The following is a 23,158-nucleotide window of genomic DNA, read 5'->3' as shown; positions in this document are numbered from 1 at the left end:
TAGAATTTGAACGATTTTTTCCAGAAGAACTGAATAATCCCAGAGGTTGGGGTAAAAATATCCTTTATTCCCCAAACATTTCTTTTCTCTGTCAGGTCCTGAAACTTGAACCCTCTTCGGAGTGTGTGCTTCTGCTCTTTTGTGATGCCCTGGCATACACTATGCTGGGGACATCACACCAGTCATGGAACCTGCACAAGAGTCAGGAGGCAGCCTGTAGGGGCAAGGTAAGTGCGCTGGTTTGTTTTGTAGCTATGTTGTGTGGCTTTGTGAAATGTTAAATATATGCATTTATGCCCTTTGGGATATAAAGTGACATTTAATCATTATATCCCAAGAAGCATAATAGTTTTAATTGTGCAAAACCGCACAATATAGTTAAAAAATACAACCAAAAGCACAACCCTTCTGCGTATTTTTAAAGGCTGATTGCATCTTCCTGAAAGGTTCCATGGCTGGTGTCTCATCTCTTGCATAGTGTTTGTGAGAGCTGTTGATCCCATCAGGGCAGTTCACCACAGCACCTCAGAAGTGGGGAGCAGTGAGTTTTCATGTGATTTTTGTGCCGAGTGCCTCCTTTCAGTGTATTTGGCATGGAAACTAGACTTGACGGTTCTTTTTGCAGGATGCCTTTAACCTTAGCTCTGATGGCTGCAGAGTGTTTGTGTTTGATAAAACAAGTGAGTGAATGGTGGCTCTTTGGTCTGATTTGCCTCCTAGTACTTAGGACGTGAGAATATTCACCCTTCATCCTTCTGCTTAGGGGGTGCAGGACAATGTGTGTGGGTGTGTTCATGAACATCTGGCCACAGAATGGTATGGTATGACTGATTTATTCACATGTGAACAATAGCTGACACGGCTTTCTGAATTGTGGAAAAAACAGATTCATCGAACAGGCCACATCGGACAGTGTTCACCCGAGCCATCGAGGCGTGCGATCTCCACTGGCAGGATAGCCACTTGCAGCACATTATCAGCAGTGACCTGTACACCAACTACTGTTACCATGACGACGCTGAAAACTCCCTCTTTGACTCCCGTGGGTGGCCCCTCTGGCATGGTAAGTGGCCAAACCGGAAAGACATTTCCATGACTTACTTCTTTGTTTAGTTTCTATAGCATTATTGGAGTGGGAGGAGGAGAGTTGAGGGATTCAATGGGAGATGGATGAATGCTTGGCAATAGGAGTTTTCATTCAAATCCAAGTTCAGAAATGGTTTCTTGTGTCTTTTTAATAGTATTTCAGGGGAAAACATCTTACTATTAAATCCTGTTTTTATAGATATATCTGATAATGGCACCCTTCCCCCCCTTAACTTTCTGTTTTAGAACATGTTCCTACAGCCTGTGCACGAGTGGATGCATTACGTTCTCATGGGTACCCCAGAGAAGCACTGAGACTAGCAATAGCTATTGTTAACACGTTAAGACGGCAGCAACAGAAACAGCTGGAAATGTTCCGAACTCAAAAAAAAGGTAAATGTGTGAAGGAGTCTGTTTCCATTGGAATGGGCTTCTTGGTGATGATGTCACTAGGTTTTATGCTCTTTGGGGAGAGAACTTTTAAAATTAGAGCCATGGTGATGGCTTTACTCACCACTCATTTGAAATATTTAATAGCTGATCTGTGAGAAATGTTAGGCATCGCCCCACCCCCACCCGTTGAATGTTGTAAGAAATAAAATTTTTTTACAAGTTTCTTAGGTTGGTTAATTTTTTAAAGGGGAGGTTGTTTTTTTTTTTTTTTTTTACTGTTTGAGTTATGTCGTATGTCGGAATTATCTAAAATGCAAGTTAGCCAGATATTTCATTTTGTGAAAGAGCATTTTAATTGTGATAGTAAGGGCTCTGGGGGGGTAGACTGCCTATGTTTGAATCCTGGCAGGAGGTCCCAGCTGGGAGACCTTAGGCATTGACTTGACTATGGAATGGGGCTCGGTTGAGGACCTGTCTCTTAGAGTTGTTGAAAAGATTAAACTAGTCAATTTCTGTAAAGCACTGAAAGCAGGGCCTGACAGAGTGTGGAAGCACTATAAAACAGTTTAATTGTAATAATTTGTACATCAGGACATGGTATGTATTTAAAGCGATCAAACAGAACTCCTGGGGACTGCTCTGGTGGTCCAGTGGTTAAGACTTCGCCTTCCAATGCAGGGGGTGTGGGTTCAATCCCTGGTTGGGGAGCTGAGATCCCACATGCCTCTTGGCCAAAAAACCAAAACGTAAAACAGAAGCAATATTGTAACAAGTTCAGTAAAGACTTTAAAAATGGTCCACATCAAAAAAAAACTTAAAAAAAAAAAACAAAAACTACACTCCAATGAAAGCTAAGGAAAAAAGCAGAACTGGATTTTTCAAATTCTGTAAATAACATTCGATGAGCTGTCAACTGACAGGACACATTTAACTCCTCTTTATCTCAGTTTATGAATCTTTTAAATTTTAAATAAGCATTACTTAGTAGTAGTAATTGCAAAAGGGTTGTAAGGTGCATAGGCCCTGATCAAAAGAAAGACATATGTATGCTTTTTCTGATTAATCCGTGCAATTCTTTTTCTTCTGTATGTGTAAATCTTTTAATTTTTCTTTATTAGGATTGTTTTGCTTTTACTCTGGAATTTTATATCTTATTCAGAGAGAAGTAGTTTTAGTTGTGTTTTTTTGCTTATGTTTTTGTTTTATTCCTTGGATGATTTTACACACATTTAGGGTACAGCTTAAAATTATCAGTTGTTGTTGAAGTGGGCTGGAGATTGGAGCGAGTGTTTGTTGTAATTTTTGATATCCTCTATATTGGAAGTATTAAAAATGTTAACATTATCATTTATATGATGAAAGAAAATTCCAAAGTTACCATTGGAACCAAGGAAGGGGGAGCTCAGATGGGATTGGAATGTGATATCCCCAACAATCATTACTTTGTCCAGTTCTTTGTGTTTGTCATATCAACACTGGTTACCAGCTGTATTTACAAAATATGTTGCCTGGCCCTTTGCAAAATTTTTCTGAAATCTCCCTTCCCCTAAACACGCACAATCTATGGCCAAAAGACATTTACTTTTGAAAAGTATAAAAGATTGAAATACTCAGGCTAAGAGAGAGTGAAGTACTTTTTATACTGCAACAGGAGAGCTTGCTCACGGTGATTATCAGAGTTTTGAAATTCATGTTGATCTCTATGAAGAAATGTTTTTTAAATTAGTTTAATTAAAATGTTACAATATCTAAGAAATACAAAGTGTAAAAGTGTTAGTTCATGTAGGTAAGTTGGAACACATGTTAAGATAGACTCCTTTGATTGTCTTTGAGGTCTCTCTCAGACTCATTTCTCTTTTATCCTGCACACAATGAAAACTTTAATTTCAGACTGTTCTTTACTAGCACTGCACGTTTATATCCTTCCCTACTTTCTTTTTGTTTGTCCATATTCAAAGAATAGGTTTTTTGTAACTGTTACAATTCCAAATTGCTATAACAGTTATTTTTTATGGGGCTAAGGTTAGTAAATGAAGTATCTTGTACATTTTCAATATTATTTGGCATGATATGTCAACTTTTTAAAAAATTGAGATATAATTGACATATAACATATTAGTTTCATGTGTACAGCATAATGAGTCCATATTTATATATTTTGAAATGATCACCACAGTAAGTCTATATATAAATATATATGTATGTGTGTGTGTGGGTATATATATATATATATATATATAGAGAGAGAGAGAGAGAGAGAGAGAGAGAGAGAGAGAGAGACTTGTTCCTAAGAGTGATGCTCATGTTTCTGCTTTCATCCTGGTTGTGTATATGAAAGCCAGTGACAGAAATTGAAGGGAAAGACCTTTCCAAGGAATCTAGCACCTACCTTCTATAAATTTTAATACATTGTGCCAGGTCATGCTTTATTTTTATGTACTAATAGCTGATAGTCCAAAACAGAAGACTTCTAAAGGAATACTGAACTTGCAGAATGGCTTTTTAGCTATTTACAAGCCAATATTTTTCTTGTATATTTTATATTATATATAGATTTTATTATAGTTTCCTTTAAGAAGGAACCACTATTATTTATAACTTTAGTAAACACTTAGATGTAAAATATTGCATTGTTTACAATAATGGAATATACCTTAAAATATTTGCGGCTTTTCTCTCAGCACTCTTGAGAACTTGAAAGTTCTAACATTACGTGAGGAAAATGAAAAGGATATGTTTCATCCAAATTATATGTTATCTTCTGCTATAGTTCCCCTTTGTGGCAAAGGTCCTCTCTTAAATGACTTACAGATCCACGATAAGGAAGATTTTTATAAGGTGATAGGGGAGTCATTTAATAAATATTCATACGGAAGTTCAAGTCCGACCCAGGGTACAGCTGCCTTCTAGACTCCATTTTAGTAACCCAGTGAGCACTGACTCTGAGAGTACCTTCTTAACGTAGTTGTAGAGTTAGTTATCCAATCATAATTCCAGGGGGACTTCTTAGTTCTCTCTAAAGCCACTCCTAGGAAGTGAGGAGAGTTGTCCTTAGCTTCTCAGGTAAAAATTTAGAATTCATTTTCCTCATAATTTAATAGTGTAAGTAGTAATGTTAACCTAGTAGCCTGAGCATATGAATTAAATAGATGTTTGAGAGCTGTCTTGGGAAGTTAGCACCATTTATATTGATTCACAGATGAACCTTTAGAACTTAAAATAGTTCACAGGTTGGGGATTTTATGTACCCTTGTTTTTTAATTAAAGAGGAATTTTGAATTGAATTTAGTATTAATTTGTCAGGATGCTGGATATGGTAAAGCCTTTCTGTCCTCTACTTCTCTCCATGTCTCAATTCCCTTTTCTTACACAGAGCTACCCCATAAAAGCATAACTTCAATAACCAATCTGGAGGGCTGGGTTGGACACCCCCTGGACCCCGTGGGCACTCTTTTCAGCAGCCTAATGGAAGCCTGCCGCACTGATGATGAAAGCTTCCCTGTGTTCTCAGATTTTACAGGTAAAACCATTGACATTTGTCTCATGTGCTTTTTTCCCCTAAACCCTGAATGGCATTCATCATTGGTCATTGTTTTTCTTCACAGTTTGTTTTATGAATCCATATAGTTAACAGTACTAGCAGTTCGCAGGAAAGGGTACTCACACTTTTCAGGCAGGCTCCTACAAACTGGGAAAAGTCTTAGAGTTGACAATTGGCAGCATGTGTCAAGAACCTAAAAATATTTATTCCCTTCTAGTCAATGATTGTACATCTAAGAATTTATCTGCATTTATGACTGTTTTCCAGCATAAAGATATAAAATAAGGATGTACATCATGTGGGAGGGAAGAAGGATTGTCCCTTCACTACTCCCATGGTTGGATTAGCTTGGAGAGTTAAGCATCTAGCCTGTGGTGGTTGCCTTCATGGATTATGGGTGACCCAAACTCTATCAGGAGGGTGTGGGTATGGTATGACTTTGAATTCACTTTTCTTGGGAGTTGGACAGTTGAAGTTTGTTAAGAATTTCTAATAGAAACACCTTAACAGAGATAAGAGAATCCCCAAAGAATCCTTCTCTTGTGACTGATGACTCTTTGATAACAAAAAGGACCATGGAATTGCGTTACATATACGTCGTATTCTCTACTGTTTTTGTTATAACTTACAACATTGTGATAAAAGTATGGAAAAATTTTTTTAATGCCAGGCTTTAAAAAATTGATAACTATTGCAGTCATCATGTAATTTTACTCTTGTTTAATTAAAAATTTGTTTACTCTTAGGTATGCTTAGTATCTCTCCTTAGATTTATAGTTTTCTTTGGTGATTCATTTTTAGTGAGAGAAAAATATTTGTAATATTCTATCCCCCAGAACATACACATTTAGTCATTCATGGTCATTTTTTTAAAAGATATTGGAAAACTATATACTTTAACCTAAGAAACATGGTTTTCTGGCTTTCTTGGAGTTAAGTCAATAATTTATTTAAGAGCACTAGGTAAAATAGATCGTACTTATCAGGGAACCTGCAAAAGTAGTTTCTGAACTCTGATTTCTTTTGTGACAGAGAATATGGGACAGTGCAAGTCTCTAGAATACCAGCATCTACCTGCACACAAATTCTTAGAAGAAGGGGAATCCTATTTAACGCTAGCTGTGGAAGTAGCCCTAATAGGGCTGGGACAGCAGCGTATTATGCCTGATGGGCTGTATACCCAAGAGAAGGTTTGCCGGAATGAGGAGCAGCTCATTTCCAAGCTTCAGGAAATTGAATTGGATGACACACTGGTGAAAATTTTTCGCAAGCAAGCAGTCTTCCTATTAGAAGGTAGTATGATAAAGAACTTTCTCACTTGTTTAGCCCATTTTATTTAGCCACTCAGCTTTCTTATGTTGGGAGTACAGTTTACGTTGGGAGTACACTTAATATGGTGGTTATCTTGATTGGTATGGTCACTGAGTGTCATAGGCATGTTCACGTTCCAAAAAATAGTATCACTTAATAAAAATGTTCAGATGTTTACATGTTTATCGTTTGATTTAGGTGGTCGTGTAAGATAACCTGCTAGAAATGAGCCCCATTTAAATGCCACCAGCTTTAAAAAGGACTGTTTTTATTTAGTCTGTGTTGTTCCTGAGATAAATGCAAGTTTGATATTTAGTGAGTTATTGCTGGTAGCCATATTCCTCTCTGCTTGATCAATTAAGTAATAAAATGGAAATTGGCTGGCATTCCTCCAAATTATTGGCTGTTACGTTGACGTCTGGGTTTTGAACATGTCATTTGCACATGCTGACAAAGGACCAAAGACTGCAGAAGTGAATTTCCACTGCGCTAATTATTTCAGAGAATACATTAGGTATACATTCATCAAAGTAAAGGTTTCATAGAATCACTAAGGCAAAGTCTAGTTTTCTTCTTTCTATAAGGTCAAGAGCTAAAGGGCCTAATACATTTTGGATGGCATTATTTTTTTTTTAATGTTTTTTTTTTCTTGAAAAGAATAAGTGTAATTAATGTGGTAGCCTGATTTTTTACACAGATTTAGGTGATGTCAAATCTTTTAAACTGCTTCTGTCTCTCAAGTACATGTGTGTTATTTCTGTGGATTTCTCTGTGATTAATAAGCTCATACAGTACGGTATCTTCATCTTATATTCAGAATGGCTATATATAGGGAAGGGATTTAGAGAAAATAGCATTTCAAAACTTTTCATATGTCCAAACCTAAAGATCTATTTGAAAAAAATATTTTCATTAAATATATTATACATTTATGTGTTTTAGAAGTGCACCTTAAAGGGGAAATATTCTTCTGAATAAAACATGCTTAATTTTGGTAAAAATTCCTAATAATTTTTTGAAGCACTCTCCTGAAGTTTTTTTCCCTAAAGATAAAAGCCCATCTTGACAAATTTCAAATGATCTTGATCCTTTCGTTACTGTCTTAGTTTCCTGTCATATATTTCCTTTTGATATAAGCAATATCATTAGCCATAAACTTTTCTATGCTGGCTCTTAGTTAACTCTTGGTAACTGCCTTATGATTTTCATTATACTGAGGGAAAAGATGAGGATGTGTGGTTTTCATAGTTGATAGTGTCTGATATCTGTTCATCACTTACCTTTTTAAATGTCTCCGTGTTCATTACTCATGAATATTTTTTAACTTTGTCTTAGTCTTTGCTTAGTCCATACCTTCCCATTAAACATTTTAGTGAGAACTGTGCTCTGTAAGGAGGGCTGATGACCCACCCCATGCTCCTCTCTTTTCCCGACCTTGCTAGGCCCCAAAGAGTGGTTGGTGCAGGACAGGAAGAAGTCCAAGGGGAAGCCAAGGGACCATTTCTATAAACTCCAAAAGATAAGCGCTCCATGACTGAGATGACTGCACTGGGCACCAAGGTCTTCATACACTTATACTCTGTGAATTTCAGGGGCAGATTAGTTAGCAGACTCAGGTATATGAAAAAGAGGAAGCAGTAACCCTGTATTTTGTTGCTGAGTGTTAAATCACTTCTGGACACAGTATGGGCACGTTGAATCAATTGGCATATTGGAAAGGCACTTCTGGGGAACTTAGATTCAAATTTCAGTTTTTCATTTTTCAGGACACCAGAGTTCAGGCATTATACTGACTATTAATCAACAGATAATTCTGTGATACCTGACTGAAGGTTTTGCTTGTTGGGAGGTGTTATTATGTTGATTATGCATCCTGGCCTTCCCTGCATAGTATAAAAAGGGAACTTGATGGTGCAAGGGAAACACTGAAAGGAAATGGAAGAGAAATGAAGATGGAAAATACACAAGTTTGCTGTAATTAGTCCTTACAAAAATAGAGTTAATGTCTTAGTGTGTTCAGGCTGCCATCAAAAAATACTACAGGTTAGGTGGCTTAAACAAGAGAAATTTATTTCTCACAGTTCTGGAGGCTGAGAAGTCCAAGGTCAAGGTGCTGGCTAATTCAGTTTCTGGTGAGGGCCCTCTTCCTGCCTTGCAGATGGCTGCCTTCTCCCTGAGCCCTCACAAGACAGAGACAGAGGTCACTCTTTCTGCCTCTTCTCATAGGTCACTAATTCTGTTGGACCAGGTCAAGGCCCCTATGACCTCATTTAACCTCAATTACCTCCATAAAGGCCTTATCTTCCAGTCACATTGAGAGTTGCGGCTTTAACATATGAATTTGGGGGGAGGGCAAACATTCTATAATATAACAAATAATCTGGCCTCACTATATGAACTAAAGGTAAAATTGTAATGCCTTATCAGCTTTTGAAGAATATCAGATCGCTAAAACATTTTTAAATGTCTTAAAGACAAAAAAAAGATTAATAGATTTGATAAAATTAGAAATCTAGGATGGATTTTAATTTGTCTACGTAAAAAAATAAGTTATTTACATGACTTTCAAAGTACTTTAATAAGGAACAATTCAAAAATACTAACCAAAGAATAAAACAATGAAATTTAAAAACAACTTCTGTTAAAATGATCTAAAATGTATCATGCTCCTACTCAGTGCCCAATTCAGTAACTCCTCTCACCATTTCCTCTGAACTGCATTTCTGGCATTCTAAACTCTTCACCAGACTTATTTTTCTCATGGAAAACAAATGTATTATGTCCTTTGAGCAGTAGTGTCATGATTCATAATTCTAGAAGTCATGAAACCGATGTTAACCCAAAGGTGACATGGAAACTAACTTATAAAACACTTCACAGTAACTAAACCTCACAGCACCTAAGCGGAAAGTAGTTGAACTAACCACTGTGGTTTCCTTTCAAAATTTATTTTAAAAGTTGGTGTTGTCCTTCTTAGGGTAGCATTCAGAGAGCACACAGGGGAAGTCAGCTCTGCCACCGTGCCTGTCACAACTTACTAAGAAATGAATTTTGACAGTTTAAATATAATTTTACTTTTAAAATTGGTCTTTTGAAGTCCAAATAGTGGTAGAATCAGTTACTTTAATTTTTTTTTTCTTTTGCCTACGGTGAGTATTATTCTGGTCTTTTATTATTAATCCTTTATGAGAATTAATATCTATTCCTGCTTATTAGAAGCAACAATATTTAAAGTCTTTGCATTGGGATTTGTGGTTCAGAATCCTCCCTATCCCTCCCCCTTAAACAGAGGACTCTTTTCTGGAAACCTGGCTTATTTGTGCCCCTAAGACTGACTGGGGCTGGGGCAGTTTCCAACGTTAAGCTGTAGAGTCATCTGTGTATTTGAAAATCTGGATTTGACTCAGGTATCACACACTGAGATAGGGTCTTTCTTAAATTCAGTGAGGTTTCCTGCTTTGGAGTGTTTATTTCTCTGAAGCAGTTATAATGTGAAAAAGTTCTGCCCCCATAGTTCTGTGATTCTCCTTTTAGCTGTGGCACAGGGAATTGTTCCTGAAGTGAATTTGATATCGTATACTCTACCCTGTAGAATCATTTTACTAAGAATTGTATTCGTTTCTACTATGTCACTTAGATTACATTCTTAACTAGATTAGCATTGTTTATAACTTTACATAAAAAATTTAAACTATACTTTACAAGAAGTCTTAGTTCCTTTTTTAGGAATGTAAAATGTGTATACTCTCTTCCTACAGCCGGACCATATAGTGGTTTAGGCGAAATAATCCATCGGGAGAGCGTTCCAATGCACACATTTGCCAAGTATCTCTTCACCTCTCTCCTACCTCATGATGCTGAATTGGCATACAAAATTGCACTGAGAGCAATGCGGTACGTATTCACAGCCCCGCCGGGCAGAGGCAATCCAAATCCCCCACTGGGAAAAATGGCTGTTAACTGACTTCTCATTCATTCATTTTTCTTGTAGGCAGCAGAAAAACTAAAAAAAGCTTCTTGGGTTGTGGTGGTGGTGGTTTGTTGGCTTGTTTCGCTTTTGTTTTAAAGTAAGGGAAGAGTGGTATTCTTGTCTGCTGTCACTCATGTTCATGGTGGCTTTATCCTGCTTTTTCTTGAAGCTAGAATTTGGGACTAGAGAACAACTTCAGGCCGAGTTTAACCACAAGGCAGCAACAGTTGAAACCTTCCTAAATAACGTAACTGTTTAGAAAAAATTAGATTCTTGAAGCAGTGGTAAATAACACGTATACTTGACTGAATATAATAATTGAGAGAGCCCTTCACACCGGCTGTCATGACACATTCCGTCAGTAGCGCAGGAAAGCCATCCTAGCACCGAAACACCTTTATGCTCCACTGGAGGATGAGAGAAGATGGGAGCTGTATCTAGTGTTGAAGGCATCGCTGTTTAGGGGTCTTCCAGGATTTGTTCGCCTCAGTTTTGTTTCCATCCGCCCCTCGGTCCCTCCTTTTCAGTAATAACAATTAGAACACATTCTCTGCTGCTGACCTTTCTGTTTTCACCCTCCTTGTAAAAAGTCAGTTCACAAAATAATTATTTTTATCACGAATTTGTTCTAGCTGAATATTTTTTAATGAACTCAAGATGAAAATTTTCAGTCTTATATATAGCCTTTTAAACTTTAAGGACCTGAAAGGAATATCTACCTTTCTTAAAACATGAGCTTTTTTCCTTTTATCTTTTTTTTTTTAAATTAACACACGTTAAAAAAAATTGTTTTTATTGTGGTAAAAGTCACATAATATAAAACGTACCATTTCAACCATATTTAACTGTACAGTTCAGTGGCACTAAGTACACTCACATTGTTGTGCAACTCTTTAACACACTTTTGTTAAAGTGCCGATTAGACCCTGTTATTGCCACCTAAAGACAAACCACGTACACACCTAAAAGCTTGAGGTGCTGGAGAACAGTTTGATTCCACAGAAACTTTTCATCGAAGATACTATCTCTGCAGCCCGTGTAATGGATTCAAAAACAATGCCTTTCCTGTATGAGTATAGCTGATAAGTCACAGGAGGCCTCTTTTATGCAGCAACAGAGTGTGTTTGTATTTGTGTGTGTGTATATGTGTACCTGTGTGTCATTGTGTATTGAGGCTGACATCCTTTAATTTGACATGCTTTCCTTGGCAACATGAAATCTCATTAACATATCAGAGAAACCTTAAAAGTTCTCTCTTGTCTGTTTTTAAAATATCAAAAAATAAAATAACTAACATAAGCAAAAGTCCCCCACCAAATTACTTTATACCACTTGGTTTGTATTTTAGAGCACAGTTTTATAAGTACATTCCTATTCCCATTTTGGGAAGCTGAAATGGAAGTTATCAGGTGAAGACAGATGTTCAGCTCTATACTTACTCAAATCCTTACAATTCTGCTCCTGTGGTAAAGGGAAGGATACTAATGTTATGGTGCCACCAGATGCTATTGCTACAGTTACTGTAAAGTTTAAGGGTAAAATAGCTAAGGTTTCTCTGTGGTTCTGGCTTATGTGAAGGTATCTTTCAGGTGGGGAGGCTTGCTTTTCTAACGCTCAGAAACTCATTTATGTCCACCCTTGGTTGCTGCCCAGGCAGTTCGTTCACGGGGGACACTAGCAGGGCACAGGGGAATTGTTTTCCACCTCTTCTCTTCTACCTGCCACACGCCCTCAGCCAAAGGATGGCCATGGGAGGGAGGTGGTGTGAACTACTAGAGCATCGCAAGGCAGCCAGGGGAACAGGAAGGAAAAGAGACAGGTAACTTACTTGCTTCTTAGTCTTTCTAGAAAGAGAGGGGAGATACTGAAGAAGGGCATTTTCACAATCATTTTCTCATCTCTCCAGGGACGTTGACTAGTGTGCTCTACAGCAGCTCTGGAAGGATCTGCCTGTGAATATAGGGATAGTCTGGGTTTTTAAAAAGCTAAATAGCAACCCCACCAAAATTCTTACTACTTAATTGCCACCATCAAATGCTAGCATCTCTGTCCCTAGATAAAAGGAAAAGGGAATGAGGGATTTGGCTTACCAGAGCAATAATTACTGTTGGGTAGGGCCCCAAGCCCAGCATCACACCCTGACCCTGCTAACTTCTCCTGGTCCCCAGCTCTTACTCCACAGTCCCTAACACTGGTGTACTTGAGGGAAGGTCAGTGTTTTGATGATTGTAAAAAAAGTATTGCAGTTATAGCTACTCTACTAATCTCTTTGATGCTTATTTATATTTGAAAGAGACCGCCAAGCATGTGCTTTGTTTCAATAGCTGTTCTTTATTTGTCAACATATTCTTAAAGATACATTGATTAAAATAAGAAGTCATGCTGAATTTATGCAAGACTGTCGAGGGACAAATGCTTGGATCATTTGCATCCATCATCTCTGATATGATTGATAGAACATTTTCTAACTACAAATTTCTGAAGTAATAAGGAACTAATTATGCAGAAAGTATGAATATATGGAAACAAGTCATTTTTGTTTTACTTTGTTTTAATAAGTTAAACTTATTTGTCTCAGCTATACACTGATTCCTAACGGTCTTAATCTCAGTTTTAAATATCCACTTGACTATCAGTTTCTTTTGATTTTTTAATGAGTGATAAGATTCAGAAATTTTACAGTAGGTAAACATTAAGACTTGTGTTTCAAACCTCTCCATTGTTACATGTCTTAATTTCCTTGAATGTTGCCGTTTTCTAAATGATGCTAAAGAAAGGAAACCTCTTAGGGTTAGGCGATGGGCAATTAACGAGGTAACTTTAGCATCCAGACAGCAAAGTGTAGCTGTACCAGCTCTTCCCTCACGGAGGACCTGAACAATCGCTCCCAGCATCTACCTGCTCCTCTGGCTTCTGGGCAGTCCCTGTGGCCAGGGTGATGGACAAGTGGTAACTAAGAGCCGCCTGCCTTGTCTTGTCATTACAGGTTGCTAGTGTTGGAATCCACTGCTCCAGCGGGAGACCTCACCCGTCCACACCACATGGCATCCGTTGTTCCCAACCGGTACCCTCGTTGGTTCACTCTAAGCCACATAGAATCCCAGCAGTGCGAGCTGGCATCCACTATGCTCACTGCAGCCAAAGGTACTGGGTTGTCCTGAGGCCTCATGATTATTTTGTTAGTTTGCCTTTTTATTTTAAGGGTCGTGTTTTCCATCAGATTCTCAATAATGGTGCTTATGTTGTAAGGGATCCTTTTCTTTAGATGTTAGCTTATGAAGCAAAACAGGTGCTACTCAGTTGAGCCGGCATTTTCCTCATTTAACTGCATCATTAAACTTGCTGCTGGCAGAGTTTGGGTTTAGTTACCATGCCATGTAAATGGTGGGTGAGCTTCAGAGGCAGATTCAATTCTCCCTGAAATATTCACCAGAAATAAAAAAGCAGGAACCTGAGAGAACTATTTGCTATCTCATGTTGGTTCTGGTTCACACATGCTTTTAGTCGTGAGGGTGTGTCTCAGTGTATCTTTTTCCTGAAGCCGGGATTCATAGATATGCAATAACCTTGGGACACTTAGTTGTAACATCTGTGCCATCCGTGAACATTTCATGTAAAGTAACTTGTACTTTGTGTTTTGTTTTGTTCCTTTTTTAACTGCGTGTGTGTGTGTGTGTGTGTGTGTGTGTGTGTGTGTGTGTGTGTGGTTGTATGATTTTTGTTGTTGTTGTTTTGCTTTGCCTTGCTTTGCTTTGATTTGGTTTCCCCTCGTTCGTTGCAGGCGATGTTCGGAGGCTGGAAACAGTATTAGAATCCATCCAGAAAAACATTCACTCCTCATCCCACATCTTCAAGCTTGCCCAAGATGCATTTAAAATAGCAACTCTCATGGACAGTTTGCCAGACATCACTCTTTTGAAGGTGTCTCTGGAGCTGGGCCTGCAGGTATGTGACTGTGGTCTTTCCTGGGGCACCAAGGACTGCTAAATAAAAGCATCATCCTAGGGTGTTGCTGTTGTTTGGGTTTTTTCGTGTAGGTACATGACTCTGGTGCACAGATCTGTTAGACTTCAGGAGTGCACCGGGCTTCGCAGCTGTGGTCATTCCCACCTGAACCAGACTGCTGCCTCATGTGTAGGACTGTACCTTTAGAAGCCCTGTTTGTGTCTTTCAATAAAAAATCATCTTCTGTACTAGAGCCTTAATATATCACTGTTTGTCCTTTAATGAATTGAAGAAGAGTTCTTCCTATACATGGCTTAAATAAAGCTCTCATGTATAATAACGATTCATTTGTTAGGGTTAAATTTTTAGAGGAAGTATGGATATTTACTGATGTTTGCATTTTCATGATAGATGGACAGTTCTGACTCCTTTTTTATAACCCTGAGAAAATTAGGGTAAAGGAAGAGGGATTGGGCCGGGGTCCAGTTTCAGCTTCAGCAGGCCTTAGACATATTACCAAGGACATTTTGAGTTAGTCATGTAGATAGATGTTTGCTTCCTTATAGTACCTGAAAAGATTATTGTATAAACCAGGAACTGAAGTTTATATTTCTACTTTTCTCAGGGAATCTCTATTAGCATTTGTGTTTTTCCCTCCATAAAATGCAGTGAAAGAAATTGTCATCTTCTAATTTTCTAAAGTATGGGGACTAGAATGCCGCAATTAGATGATTAATATGGTTTTCTAGTTATGGCTTCTCCTTAACAGTGATTAGTAACGTTAAAGAATTAGACTGTAGAAAAACGCACTTGCCACTTACAGTACTCTACAAGCAGAGGGCATGGGAGATTGCATTTAAGCTATACAATGACATTTTAGAGTTTTCTTTTAAAAAATAAATTCTTGTTGTTTGGCTTATTTTTGTTATCATTTTCCTCTTAAAGGTATGATGCAGAAAGAACCATTAACATGAGTTCTCTGGGTATTTGGACTTCTGGCAGGTTTTTTTGGTAAACGGCAGATTACTGAGAGCTTGCTCCCTGCCTCATTCTTCCTGGGACCCAGGAAGGAATCCCATAGGACCTTTCCGAGGCTTTAGGAGTATTACGTCCCTAGATGCTCTGAATCTTAACAAATGAGGGAAGCAGGATGATATGGTGAATTTTATCTTGTAATCTATTAGAAAGTAAAAAACAAAATTAGATTGCTAATGATGGCAAAGGTGATTTCTTTCTATAGACCTGGGGTTATCTTCTTAATCGCCAGGAAGGAACAACCAGAGGTTGAAGGGATAACTAAAACAATTATTTAAAAAGAAAACCTCTTGGCCAACTGAGGGTTCCTAGTCAGGATTAATTCATGAGGTGGCTCAGAAATTTAGAACCATGGAATGAATGTGAAAGCTGGAGAAGGGAAGAGGGCGTGGGCTGTGTTCACTGTGCCAGTCCAGCCCTTGGATTTTGCAGAGGAGAGAAGTGGTCGATTGAGTGACTTGCCCAGGTTGCCACGTCTAGTCAGTTGGCCTACCAGGAGTAGAATAGAACACAGACCTCCTGCCTCCCAGGCTGGGGCAAAGCCAGCAAGGGGAGCTGTGGGTAAGTCCAAATTCATATGCACAGCTTTATTTGAAATAAGGCTCTCCGTCCTCCTGGTAGTAGGGAGTCTGCCTAGTAATTTATACCTTGGAATGAATTGTTTTCTTTTTCCATTGACTTAGGGATAACCTTCCAAAACATTTTGTTATCCTGTCTTCATAGGTTATGCGAATGACACTGTCAACCTTAAACTGGCGCCGGCGGGAGATGGTCAGGTGGCTGGTAACGTGCGCTACTGAAGTGGGTACGTAAATCAGGGGCAGGGGCGCTCCAAGGCTCCCCGTGCTCAGATTTCACTTATTTCCAGGTACAGAGAAGAACATTTTCACTTCTTTACCTTGACTTCTCCAAGGCTCCTGCCCCTTCTGGCAACGTACAGGGGCTCTCTTCCCCGAACCCCACCGTCAGCCTTCAGTTATACACACTTGCATTGTTCCTGTCACATCTGTGGGGCTCCAACTCTTACTTAAAATGGAATAAGTCAGGGAGCAGGCACTTTTTATTCAGCTGTTCTGTCACACCTAAGGTGCTTTCAGTAACTTTTGTGATAATCAAGTTTACAGTTTCATATTCCAGAGTGAATCTTTGGTAGGCAGCAAACCCTCTTTGGAACTAACTTTAGACTGTGGGTTAATGGTTCAGGTCACTTTAATGAAAACAATATAAAGTTATCTAGTTGCACTGAGTTTTTTCTTCATCTGAGGGCAGTCGTCATGGTATCCAACAGAGAAATGACCACTGGGTGTGGTTTAGGTGAGCTTTGTGAGAATTTGTCGTAGCCATAAGAAGATCCCCGGGCTTCCCTGGCGGCGCAGTGGTTGAGAGTCCGCCTGCCGATGCAGGGGACACGGGTTCGTGCCCCGGTCCGGGAAGATCCCACATGCCGCGGAGCGGCTGGGCCCGTGAGCCATGGCCGCTGAGCCTGCGCGTCCGGAGCCTGTGCTCCGCAACGGGAGAGGCCGCAACAGTGAGAGGCCCACGTACCGCAAAAAAAAAAGAAGATCCCCGGTTGACCATACAGTGCAATCTGTGAGACCCTTCAGCCAACTATTTCCCCTCTGCAGCAATAAATCATAACTAAAAAACCCATATATTCCTGGCGAGAAGGCCAACGCAAACAAAATGGTGGCTGTTGGAAATAAATGTGGGTTAAACTGTCGTCTTCTTATTTGCATCAGAAAAGGATACACACCTCTTGCTGAGAGGACACTGCTACCTCAGTGCTTATCTAAAGATTGACACAGCAGATACTGTAAAAACATTCTTCTTGTTATTTTTCTTTTATTAACGTATAATGGTATGTTATCTTGGAAAAAGGGAAATTGGTCTCAGTATAAAAATTATATTACTGGGGCTTCCCTGGTGGCGCAGTGGCTGTGAGTCCGCCTGCCGGTGTGGGGGACGTGGGTTCACACCCTGGTCCGGGAGGTTTCCACGTGCCGTGGGGCGGCTGGGCCCGTGGGCCGTGGCCGCTGAGGCTGCGCGTCCGGAGCCTGTGCTCCGCGATGGGAGAGGCCACAGGGGTAAGAGGCCCGTGTACCGCAAAAAAAAAAAAAAAAAATTACATTACTGAAGTGATGCTTTAGTGAAGCAATACAAGGATAATACCAGTTTAAGAACTGCCACACCACTCCCCCACCCCTGCACCAAGAAATAGGCCTAATTTCTCTTAGATTTAGTACCTGTGCTTTAAATGGCCCACGTTTAGGATTTTCCTACAGCTGAGGCATATTGCGTCTGTGTACTTAAAATGGTTATTTTAAAGACCTTGTCATCCATTTCAAACATGAGTCGTCTGTATGTCTGCTTCTGTCGACTCTTTTCTCTTGATTATAGGTCGCATTTTCCTGCTTCTTTGTGTGTTTAATCACTTTGTATTGTGTGTACTTTAAACTTACACACAGGCACACAGACCACATAAAAACTCCCCATTTTGGTGAGGGTTGTAGTTTTTCTGACTCAGATTCTGTGGTGGGTAACTGACAGGAGGCCCCAGTGAACTAGAACTCATTAGCAAAAAGCCATTGTCTGCGATGGCAAGCAAGCAGCAGCACAGTGCAAATACCAGCTGCCGAGAGGATTAGTTCTTTATTACAGCAAGTTCGTGTTCCTTTCAGGCATTTCACTGAATAGCAATCTATAATAACCTTATTCTAAAAGGTTGCTCCCAGGCACATTACCTTACAGGATTTTCTGACCTAGCTCATGTCCTGTGATGGTTAACAATGTGAGCATTGATTATAAAGTGGAAATAAGGCAAGACCTCTGGGCAGCCTCTCGTCAGTAATGGGGCTTCTCTGTGCTCCTTGCAGGTGTTTATGCCCTGGACAGCATCATGCAGAGCTGGTTTACGCTTTTTACTCCCACTGAAGCCACAAGTATCGTTGCAACCACCGTGATGTCCAACAGCACCATCGTCCGCCTCCACCTGGACTGCCACCAGCAGGAAAAGCTGGCCAGCAGCGCCCGGACACTTGCATTGCAGTGCGCTATGAAGGACCCTCAGAACTGTGCCCTCTCCGCGCTGACCCTGTGTGAAAAGGATCACATAGCTTTTGAGACGGCGTACCAAATTGTTCTTGACGCTGCTACAACTGGCATGAGCTACACCCAGCTCTTTACAATAGCACGGTACATGGAGCACCGCGGGTACCCCATGAGGGCCTACAAGCTGGCCACCCTGGCCATGACCCATCTTAACCTGAGCTACAATCAGGACACGCACCCCGCCATTAATGACGTTTTGTGGGCCTGTGCGCTTAGCCACTCCCTTGGTAAAAACGAGCTTGCAGCTATAATACCTCTGGTGGTCAAGAGTGTCAAGTGTGCAACGGTACTGTCAGACATTTTGCGCAGATGCACTCTGACCACTCCTGGCGTGGTGGGGCTTCACGGAAGGAGGAACTCTGGTAAGCTCATGTCACTGGACAAAGCCCCCTTGAGGCAACTCTTGGATGCCACAATCGGGGCCTACATCAACACGACACACTCACGGCTCACACACATCAGTCCTCGGCACTATAGTGAGTTTATAGAGTTCCTCAGCAAGGCCCGAGAGACCTTCTTAATGGCGCATGATGGACACATTCAGTTTACACAGTTCATCGACAACCTGAAACAAATCTACAAAGGCAAAAAGAAACTGATGATGTTGGTTCGGGAGAGGTTTGGTTGATAGAACTTGTATGAATGGGGGTGGGGGTGGGAATGGGGGGGACAGTTTGTTTTTACTTGAGCCTGCCTTTGTACCCTTTTTAACTTAAAGAACAGAGCCACACCGGTATTATATGTGTATAGTTATATTGCGTTTGCAGACTAAATTGTCATGTGAAAGTTTGTGTGTTTTTAATTTTCTTCCCTTTTTCTTTGTTTTTATTTTATTATTTTCCTTATTCTTTTTTTTTGTTTGTTCTTTTGGTTTTGTATGAGAGAGAGGTTAAAAAGGTTTGGTTTACACTGAGTATATGTTGTCAAGTGGCAAAAGTCCACATAGCTCTCCTGTTTTCTGTATACGTTCACAGCCTCAAAAAAAAAAATAATTGAAATGGCTTTAAAAACCAAACAGAACACCTCCATCCTGTGATAAGTACCTCGAATGGATTCAGCTTTACTCCTTTGTAACTCATCTTTACATTTTCAGCATATTTAAACAAACCAACAAAACGAAAATACTAATAGTTAAAAGGCTGACCCACGTGGCTTTGCAGTGCTGTTCGTCCAGAAGCATGGCACACAATGCTTGTGCATGTGGAAACTTAGCGACTGTCAACATACATTCTCAGGGATTTATCAAAAAAATAAAAATAAAAAAAAGAATGAGAGCATTTATTGTACTGTATATATATTATAGTATATGTCTGAATATTGAAAATATAACATTAACTAATTTATAAAAAATATTCTATGTAATGCAAAATACTTGAAGCTGCAGTAGCTTGGTTTTAAACAAAAACAAAAAAAAAACTGAGAGAAAACCTATCAGAAGGACTAAAAGTGCGCCTTGCTTCAGGGTTGGCTCAGGCGGTGAACTTCATGCTGGGCATCTATGCAGAGCCACCTTTTGGATTGCATGGTTTGACTGAGATCTATTGGGAGAAATTATATATGTATATATATTTATACAACTTATGTATACATATATATATGTATACACACAGACACAAGACACACCAACCACAACCACTACACCACACATGCTTGTAACAGGCACTAGAATAAAGAGGGGCAACAAAATACACAGCCAGAGCAGCAAGCCTTAGCATTAAGAATATACAGTATGCCGGAACTGGGGTTCGTGCCTCCTAGCCTAGGAAACGTAAAAGAAATATCCTTTTGACAAAACGCAAAATGTTTTCCAAAACAATTGACATCTGATACATTACGCCTTTGCAGTGAGCTAATAATAAGCTAACCTTTGTGCACAAATAACATTATATATATTATATATCTATTCTGCATAGGTATTTTGACTTTGTGCAGGACAGAAAGTTGTGTAGGTATGACTGTTCTACTTTTCAGTTTTCTTTCTTTTTTTTAAATATATTTTATTTTCTCTAGAATTACTCAAAACAAAAGCAGCCTTCTATCTTGCCTTGTCTTAATGCTTTAAAATAACCAAACTGGAGATCTAACTACCAAACTGTTCCTTATATTATTAAATACCAACTTTGGTTACAGTATAGTGTCTTTACTTTAGCTGATGGTTCTGTAACCTTGTGCTTTTTAAAGCAATTTTTATGTTTTGGTGCAAAAGTTGTCCAGTGTCTCTTGTTCCCTTCATTAGAGAACATGCTAGAGGTATGTTTGTAGGTATTTTTGTTTAGAAGAACTATTTCATGCGCTCCATTTTATTTATTATAATAGGTAAAAAGAAAAAAAAAAAAGGTTGTACTTCATCACCCATGTAAACATGCTCATGAAGTTGAAAGTAATTAAGATTTGATACACTGATATCAATTTATTTATGTAACTAAATCACTGTTTTATAAACTTGTTAATGATCAACAATTTTTGTTTTGATTAAAATTAGTTTTTTGAAAGTTGATTCTGCCTCCTTTATGGTATATCTCTAATTACGCTTGAATTCAGTGATTATGGACGTGGGTGTTACCACATCTCCAAGTGTTTTAATACCATATTCATTCATTCAGTAAATATTTATGTACTGTTTTCTAGGCCCTGGAGATGTAATGGTGAATAAAACCAGACACTGGAGCTTACTTTTCTGCTTAGTGGAAAAGACAGACATAAATCAGATGATCACAGAGATAAAACATGGGACAGAATAGCCAGTTTTTCTTCAGTCTGTACATTTGGTCATTCTTCCCTAATAAACTATTATTGAAGATGCTCAGTACTTGATATATTTATTAAATGCTAAGTTTGTTAGAGGTTTTTGTGTGTGTGTGGTTTAAAGGAAATTACAATATAAGGGGTAAATGCTACATATACATTATAAACGTCTGTCCCACCCCATCTCCATCAAAAAATCTAAATGCAAAATGACGCAAATACGTTTTTGGTGTGTGTGGTAAAACCACGTCATAAAACATACCACCTTAAGCATTTTTAAGTGTTGTGTGTAGTGTTGAGTGTATTCACATTGTCATGAAACAGATCTCCAGGGCTTCCCCATCTTACAGAACTATATACCTATTAAACAACAACTTAGTCCTCCCTATACCCCAGACCCTGGTAACTGCCATTCTGCTTTCCATTTCTATGAGTTTGGTTGCCTTAGAGACTTTATGTAAGTGGAATTATTACAGCATTTGTCTTTTTTATGAGTGGCTTATTTCACTTAGTATGGTGTCCTCAGGTTTCATCCGTGTTGTAGCATATGAGAGGATTTCCTCCCTTTTTTTAAAGTTGTGTAGTATTCCATTGTATGTGTATACCACATTTTGTTTATGCATCTGTCAGTGGACATTTGAGTTGCTTCCACCTGTAGGCTATTGTGAATAGTGCTGCTGTGAACACGGATGTGCAAATATCTCTTTGATACTCTGCTTTCAATTCCTGTGGATATATACCCAGAAGTAATACTGACAAATATGCTTTTTAAAGCTACAATTTTCAGAATATTCAATCCCTTGAAATATTTTAAAAGTTTCTCTTTGGGGCTTCCCTGGTGGCGCAGTGGTTGAGAGTCCGCCTGCCGATGCAGGGGACACGGGTCTGTGCCCCGGTCCGGGAAGATCCCACATGTCGCGGAGCGGCTGGGCCCGTGAGCCATGGCCGCTGAGCCTGCGCGTCCGGAGCCTGTGCTCCTCAAGGGGAGAGGTCACAACAGTGAGAGGCCCGCGTACCACAAAAAAAAAAAAAAAAAGTTTCTCTTTGACATCCAGTCTCAAATGTGAAAAGGTTAATAAGTCAATGGGTGGAAGTTAAAATAAATGAATCCATGGTGACATATTAAAATCACATTAGTGCTAAGTAGAAATAAAAATCAAAACTATAAAGTGGTATGAGGATTGGTTCTTTTTTGCAAGTTTATTCTTAGTTTTTTGAAAATTGACATTGCCTAAGGGTAAATGTAAATTCATGTGGGTCCATTAAAACACCAGAACATTTCATAATGAAGTGGACCCTAAAAAGTCAGGAGAGTGGCATCATAGGAAGAACAAAGGTGACTTGTAGTAGTAAAGAGTTTGAGGTCTTCGCTGATGGAAAATTAGCCAGTGTTCATTGACTGTGTTTCCTGAGAAATCTTAAAATTATCATGGGCCCTTAGAAAAGAGATGGAGACCAAGGATGTCGGGCAAGTGAACTCACGGTACTTTCTCACTCCCATTTTAGCCAACATTCTTGAACTACCAAGACTTCAACTCCTTGATTAGGACTATGGTCAAGTAGACATACTAATTTGATATGTACGTGTTCTCTCACCTTCCAATGGACCAGTGCTAGAAAAAGCCCTGATACTGTTAAAATTTGAACAGCAGGAAGGAGAAATGGAAGAAGTGACAAGCTTAGATAACTCAAAGGTGGCAGAATTTGTTCTTAATTGAATCCTGGACTCTCGATTTCTGATTTCATTTGAGAACAGAGGCTATCGTTTCAGGGGGGAAATGAATGTTTCATGACTTTCAAATATTAAGTCAGTTGAAAAAGATTATTAAATTATTGTAGTCACAATATTATAATAGTACAATATAGTAGCAAAGGAGAACTGAGCTTTTTCCAAATTGCTGATAAAACTTAAATGGCAGCTATCTCAGAACTTAATAAGTGGTCAGCAACAAGCTAGGAAGATGTAGGGAAAAAGGAACCATCATTATATACTCTGATACATCTCAGTGAAAGAACTGTGAGTG

The 23,158-nt window shown here is 39.1% G+C and overlaps 1 protein-coding gene across 1 annotated transcript in view; it reads left to right on the top strand.

The window, feature by feature from the left end:
- The window catches only part of ZSWIM6 (zinc finger SWIM-type containing 6), a 77,540-nt gene extending 56,654 nt beyond the window's left edge, over positions 1-20,886 (top strand). The window contains exons 5-13 of the mRNA XM_024765368.1: positions 887-1,063; positions 1,333-1,479; positions 4,853-4,999; positions 6,053-6,313; positions 10,090-10,225; positions 13,288-13,445; positions 14,083-14,246; positions 16,005-16,086; positions 18,155-20,886. Coding sequence (XP_024621136.1) covers positions 887-1,063; positions 1,333-1,479; positions 4,853-4,999; positions 6,053-6,313; positions 10,090-10,225; positions 13,288-13,445; positions 14,083-14,246; positions 16,005-16,086; positions 18,155-19,017 — 2,135 coding nt within the window. The 3' untranslated portion in view covers positions 19,018-20,886. The remainder of the gene's footprint in view (positions 1-886; positions 1,064-1,332; positions 1,480-4,852; positions 5,000-6,052; positions 6,314-10,089; positions 10,226-13,287; positions 13,446-14,082; positions 14,247-16,004; positions 16,087-18,154) is intronic.
- The last annotated feature ends 2,272 nt before the right edge of the window (positions 20,887-23,158 follow it).

This window comes from Neophocaena asiaeorientalis, unplaced genomic scaffold, assembly GCF_003031525.2.
Source record: "Neophocaena asiaeorientalis asiaeorientalis breed wild unplaced genomic scaffold, Neophocaena_asiaeorientalis_V1.1 scaffold198, whole genome shotgun sequence".
Classification (NCBI taxonomy): Eukaryota; Metazoa; Chordata; class Mammalia; order Artiodactyla; family Phocoenidae; genus Neophocaena; species Neophocaena asiaeorientalis.
This window is presented reverse-complemented; position numbering and strand designations above follow the sequence as displayed.